Source organism: Sturnira hondurensis, unplaced genomic scaffold (assembly GCF_014824575.4).
Source record: "Sturnira hondurensis isolate 20B ecotype Veracruz unplaced genomic scaffold, ASM1482457v3 Scaffold0020787, whole genome shotgun sequence".
Classification (NCBI taxonomy): Eukaryota; Metazoa; Chordata; class Mammalia; order Chiroptera; family Phyllostomidae; genus Sturnira; species Sturnira hondurensis.
Genome location: NW_028093418.1, coordinates 2201913 through 2207912, shown reverse-complemented (window position 1 = coordinate 2207912; position 6000 = coordinate 2201913). Strand labels below are relative to the sequence as shown.

The 6000-nt window shown below is 40.4% G+C and overlaps 1 protein-coding gene across 5 annotated transcripts in view; it reads left to right on the top strand.

Moving 5' to 3' along the window:
* The first annotated feature begins 214 nt into the window (after window positions 1-214).
* Window positions 215-6000, top strand: part of ULK4 (unc-51 like kinase 4) — a 307020-nt gene continuing 301234 nt past the window's right edge. For 2 of the 5 annotated variants that reach the window (XM_037030551.1, XM_037030546.1), the window contains exons 1-3: window positions 713-816; window positions 3805-3998; window positions 4655-4754. In XM_037030551.1, the coding sequence (XP_036886446.1) occupies window positions 3861-3998; window positions 4655-4754 (238 nt within the window). In that variant the 5' untranslated portion in view covers window positions 713-816; window positions 3805-3860. Of the gene's footprint in view, window positions 380-606; window positions 658-712; window positions 817-852; window positions 897-3804; window positions 3999-4654; window positions 4755-6000 lie in introns of those variants that run through there. The other 3 variants (XM_037030547.1, XM_037030549.1, XM_037030550.1) reach the window with 3 other exon arrangements.

Genomic DNA, 6000 nt, shown 5'->3' with positions numbered 1-6000 from the left:
AGTACTTTCTGCCCCGGTCCAGTGTCGTCGACTCGTCCTAAGGCTGGGCGAGTGGCCATTTGGGTTGAGGGAGACGCCCTAGCAGCCTCACTTCCAGGCCCCAGCCAATAGGAAGAGAAACCGATCAGCTTGTCAGTACTCGGCGCTCTTTCCGGCGTTCTGCGTGCTGCCCTGGAGACGGGGCGGGCGAATCCAAACGTGGAGGGGTGCTGGACCTTCACGGCCTTACACTATTTTTGCGCGTCCCGCCTTGCTCCATTGCTTCGTCCCCGGTCTTTGGCCAGTGGACCCGTCCTGGGGGGGGGGGGTTGGGTCGGAGAACCGCGCAGTAGAGGGAGCCGTCTGGTGGGTCGGTTGCATCTTCCCACCTACCGACCAGGTGAATGGCAGTGTTAGGGGCTTGAATCTGGGTTCGGTGCTCCTGACGGCGCGATAGAGATGCGAGTCTGGAGGGGCGCTGGCCACCACTCACTCTTCTTCCCTCTCCCGCCACCCCTTGGTCCGAACTCAGATCAACTGAGAGCCTGCAGTGAACTGGGTGTGTAACGTGCTGCGGGGAGGCGCACCTGTTGAGTGCTTAGCGAAAAGCCTTGCCGTCTTTTCGGNGTAGAGGGAGCCGTCTGGTGGGTCGGTTGCATCTTCCCACCTACCGACCAGGTGAATGGCAGTGTTAGGGGCTTGAATCTGGGTTCGGTGTTCCTGACGTCGCGATAGAGATGCGAGTCTGGAGGGGCGCTGGCCACCACTCACTCTTCTTCCCTCTCCCGCCACCCCTTGGTCCGAACTCAGATCAACTGAGAGCCTGCAGTGAATTGGGTGTGTAACGTGCTGCGGGGAGGCGCACCTGTTGAGTGCTTAGCGAAAAGCCTTGCCGCCTTTTCGGTCTTGGGGAAAGGGTAACTTGGCCTGCGGTTCGCAGAGTTGAGCGTGCATCGGGAGGGCGAGTTAAAACAGATGGCTGGGCCTGTATTCCAGAGTTTTTGATTAAATAGGTCTGGGCTCGGGGGCGAGATTTGGCATTTCTATCGAGTTCCCACGTGTTGCTGATGCTGCTAGTGCGGGAGTTAAAGATCAGAAGGTGGGGGTGATTTCAGGGAGGGCTTCAGTCCTTACTGATGTGCCCTTATCACCTGGTCTGTATCAGAGTTTATTGAATGTTTGCCCTACCCCCTGGGTCTTAAACGACTCATTTGCTCGTGTGTGTGATTTGCTCTGACTTCTGGCTTCTCAGATGAGGTCTTAGGTGAATTTATGGATTAAAAGATATTTAGAAGATGCACTATGCTTTTAGAAAATGTGCAAGGCAAAACCGTGTCTGGGATTACACCCTTGGGTGAGAAAAGTAGGAAGAAACCCAAGGAAGTAGTAACTGTGATAATCAAGAGGGTAGGGGGAGTTGTGATTACTACAGGCTGCAGGAGGGATTTCTGGGGTGGCTGGCAAAGCGCTATTTCTGACCTGGGTGGTGATTGCAACGGCATACCTCTTAAACGAATACATTAAACTATGCATTTATTTTTGTGGGGTTCTCTGCATGTGTTTTATTTGACAGTTTAATAGGTTACAAACTTAAAAGTTCATATTCGGAAATCTAAGGTGAGGTATGTCCTTGGATTGAGACAAAAAGAATGTTAAAGTCATGGAATTTCAAACACAAAAGATAACTGAGAAGATCATCTTGTTTTTAAGGAGTCAGTTTTTCATTTTACATTAAAAACCCAAGCATCTTTATCCTCAAAAGTGTATCCTAGTTTAGCCAGTTTGTGAACATTTAAAATGATCTATTTTTTCTGGTTTAATATCTTCTCCATTTTACCATGGTTGATTTAATCTTATTTTGGATATATTACATGCTGTGCATTGTTAACCTCTTGCCACATAGTAACTCCTGTTTAGGCTGTGTTTTGGTGGCCAAGGGTCAGGATTGTTTCTCTTTAATGAATGGGTTTTAGGGAGGGGAGGAATGTAAAACTGTCCATTGAAAGAAATGGATACTATTTGTGCCCCCTTTTTTTTCTATTGACTTAAATTCAAAATTGCCCCACTTCTTTTCTACATAGAATTTTAAAAAAATTTCCCTGTCAGTTGACTTGTTTTTCTTCTGATTTGATCTAGATACTAGGTTTATAATCAAGTCACTGAATGTGATTACTAGCCTGTTCATTTTTATAGTTGAAATTTTCCCATTTTATAGTAAGTTTTAATTTCTCTCTGGAAGATGGAATCATAGAATTTACTTCTAGATTCTTAGATTACTGCTTCCCTCTACTGGGGCGGGGTCAGCAGACTGCTGCCTCCTGGCCGACTCTGGCTTCCTCTGTTTTTGTGTGGCCTACAACCAAAGCTGAGTAAGATCTACTGTATAACATAGTGATTATAGGCAACAATAATATATACTTTGTAGTCACCAAGAGACTAGATCTTAAATGTTCTCACCGCAAATAGAAATGATAGTATGATGTGATAGAGGTGTAAACTGATACTATAGTGATGATGTTACAATATGTAAATGTATCAAATCAACACAATTTATAGCTGGAACATGTACAATATTATGTCTGTTGTATCAACAAAGTGGAGATATAATTCACATCCTATCAAAGTCACCCCCTTGAAAACATTCAATTTAGTGATACTTAGTATAGTCACAAAATTGTACAACCATCAGCATTATCTAATTCCAGAACATTTTCATCTTCCCCTGAGGAAACTGCATGCCTGTTAATTCACTGCTCTTTTACATTATCTGTTTCTAAGGAATGTTGCTACGGGTTCTGACTTAAACATAAGCTGATTTTAAAGAGGATATCTTTCTTACTGCTTGGATAATTTCTGGGAAGTTTTCTATAGTCTAGCATGGATAATTCTCCCAAAGAGATGCCAATTTAAAAGGATATTTTTTAGTTGAATAAATACTTGGATTACATTGTTGTGAATATGTCAAGACACTGAATTTACTATTTCACTTAATTATGAAGAAAGTCTAGTCTGATGAAAGATTACATAAAATCCTTATTCATTCACAAAAACTAGGGGATTTTGTTGGCCAAGAAAATGATATTGTAGATGATAAAGTGATTGGTTAAAAAAATAGTCTTTATTTAAAACAGGAGTTAGCAAACTTTTTCTGTCAAGGGCCAGATAGTAAATATTTTAGAGTATGTGAGCAGGCCAGACGGTTTCCTACAACTACTGAACTCTGCCATGAAATTAAATATATCACTTTCCCGTAAATGATATATAAGTGCAGTGGGTGTGGCCATGTTCCAGTTTGACTTCATTTACAAAAACAGGCAACAGGCTGAATTTGGCCCAGGAACAAGTAGTTTGCTGACCTCTGACTTTGAATAATACCTACGCACAATTTCCGTGGATTAGATGGAAATACTATTATCCTTCTGTATTTGTTTATAAAAGTTTTTTACATACATCGTTTCATTTGCTCCTCATCATTTGAGGTTTAATGGGGCATATATCGTTCCATTCTTTACACAGATGTTGACACAATGTGCTTTCCATTGTAACAAAGGTGCCAAATACATCAGCTGAAGTTCCATTAATTTCCTGACTTTGTTACATGTGTTGGAAGCAGCTGTCATTTTCATGATTTTTGTTAACATCTTTAGGAAGTTAAATATTGGTTTGTGAAGTGTTTCTTCACACTGGTATCCAGAACTTACTTGCTTGTAGGTGAATTCCATGAATTTATAGAACTATTGCATTTACTTATATATTACATATCCTGGGCTAGTTAATCATTCAACTAACTTGCATGTATGTGTGCCATTTTTGTGTACATTTTAGGAGCTAGAGATGCTCTCAGGCTGTCGTTTTACCGAGTGTGAGAAGGTGGCCTGGAGATGGAAAACTTCATTCTGTATGAGGAGATTGGCCGGGGAAGCAAGACCATTGTCTATAAGGGGCGCCGGAAGGGAACCATCAATTTTGTAGCTATTCTTTGCACTGATAAGTGCAAAAGGCCTGAAATAACCAACTGGGTAAGTCAAGTATGTTTTTCTCCCTCTGGTAGAGGACAGCAATTTAAAAAAATAAATTTAAAAAATGGTCTTACTATGACATCTTATAATTTTGTTTCTTGCCTTTTTCAGTTATATGACACTGTCATTTCTGTGTTGTTATAAAATTAAATAAACATTTTAATGTTGGCTTAACATTATTTTGTAAGTTGATACACAACTTACTTAACTATTGTTGTATTATTGAGCATTTAGGTTGTTTTACCTTACTAAAGGTTGATTATCAAAATAGTGTGTACTTAATATAGGAAATCAAAAAAGAGAAGTAGAAAGAATAAAAATACCAGTAATTCTGCTCATTATAATAGCCTTTTTGATGAATACCTTTCCATCATTTTCCTATGAATACTATTTCTTTTGCAATAGTATATTTACCCAAATACACAAAACTGAATTTCACAAAATTTTTAAAAGTCATTTTTAAGATAACACACTAAATTAGCATTTTTCCATGTAACTAGCCTTTATAACCATCATTTTGATGTCCATAAAGAATTCCACTAAATGAATTCATTTATTTTTTACCCATTCCCAAATTGTGTATTTAGGTGTTTTTTTAACAGATGCAAAGGTTTAAAAAATTTTTTTTTTGGTTTGAACGTGGTGTGTTTTTATAGGTGCGCCTCACTCATGAAATTAAACACCAGAACATCGTAACTTTTCACGAATGGTATGAAACCAGCAACCATCTCTGGCTGGTCGTGGAACTCTGCACAGGTGAGCCATGCCCTGTGGGTGTTGGTGCTTCCCTTTCTTTTGCAGGTAGAAGTGTTGGTACTACCGGCTCCGTTAACTTGAAAATCTATTCAGTGGCCATTAGGGAAGGGCAAGGAGTTAAGATGTAGGGTAAGAAAACGATTTATGTAAAATTCAGTTTGAGGGTAACTTACTTTGGTATAAAATATTACTAAACCATCTACATAAAAATTTAGAAACTTTTTTTAGTGGTAATGTATCGAGCAACCTTTTCCATTTGAACAAAGTATTTTAGATCAACTAGCTATTAATTAGGTTACTAGTTTACACAGTGATTTTTTGGGGAACACTACTTGCTCTTTATAAAAGTTTAAGCAATGTGGAAAAGTGTAAATATGAATCAACAAATGCTACCACTTAGGAATAATTAGAGCTAGCATGTCACAGCCTTTGCTCGGTACGACTTTCCAGGACTGCACGCAGGGAGAAGGGTGACTAGATACATGGATGTTATCTGGCTTTCAGTTTCAGTGTCTTTAGAGAAAAAAAATTGGCAGAGGAAGCAAGACTCTTGTCCATAAGGGGTGCCAGAAGGGAACCATCAATTTTGTAGCTATTCTTTGCACCGATACGTTCAAAAGGCCTTACGTCTTATACACGTCTGCTTATACTTTGAGGAAAATAAAGAATCAAATATTAAGATACATTGCAATTATTTGTAGTTTTATGAGTCTTATGTATTGGCACTTAGAATTTGTAAGACCAAATCATAGACTAATTTTCCACATATTTCATTTTTCTGAGTCAGTAGGGCTGTGGTCCCATTGTGTCCCCAGGTGGGCACACTGTTGAGGTCGTCAGGGGACTCTCTCGGGGTTACTTTTTGCTTCCACTGTGGTTTCTGACCCCTGACCAGTGCAGTCACCTAACTTTAATTTATGCCTGTGTTTGCAGTGCTTCCTCACCCACTGAAATGGAACAAACAAAACCCAAACACCTCCTACTTTTGTCACAGCAATTCTGATTGAACTTTCAGATGCCAACTAAGACTTCACTTTCTCTGAACCTGGCGCCTGTTTTAGTCTTGACCCTTAAAAAAAGTTTCTTTCTGGTACTTGGACGGTAGAGATGGGACTGGGACCCTGGAAGGGTATAGAGATGGAACTCCCCCTGTGTCAGCCTTTGGTGCATCATTCCATCAGTGGTGTGCACCAAGGGTGTGGTTTTCTGACAGTTAAGGACAGGCCCTGCCGTGCAGTACTTTGCA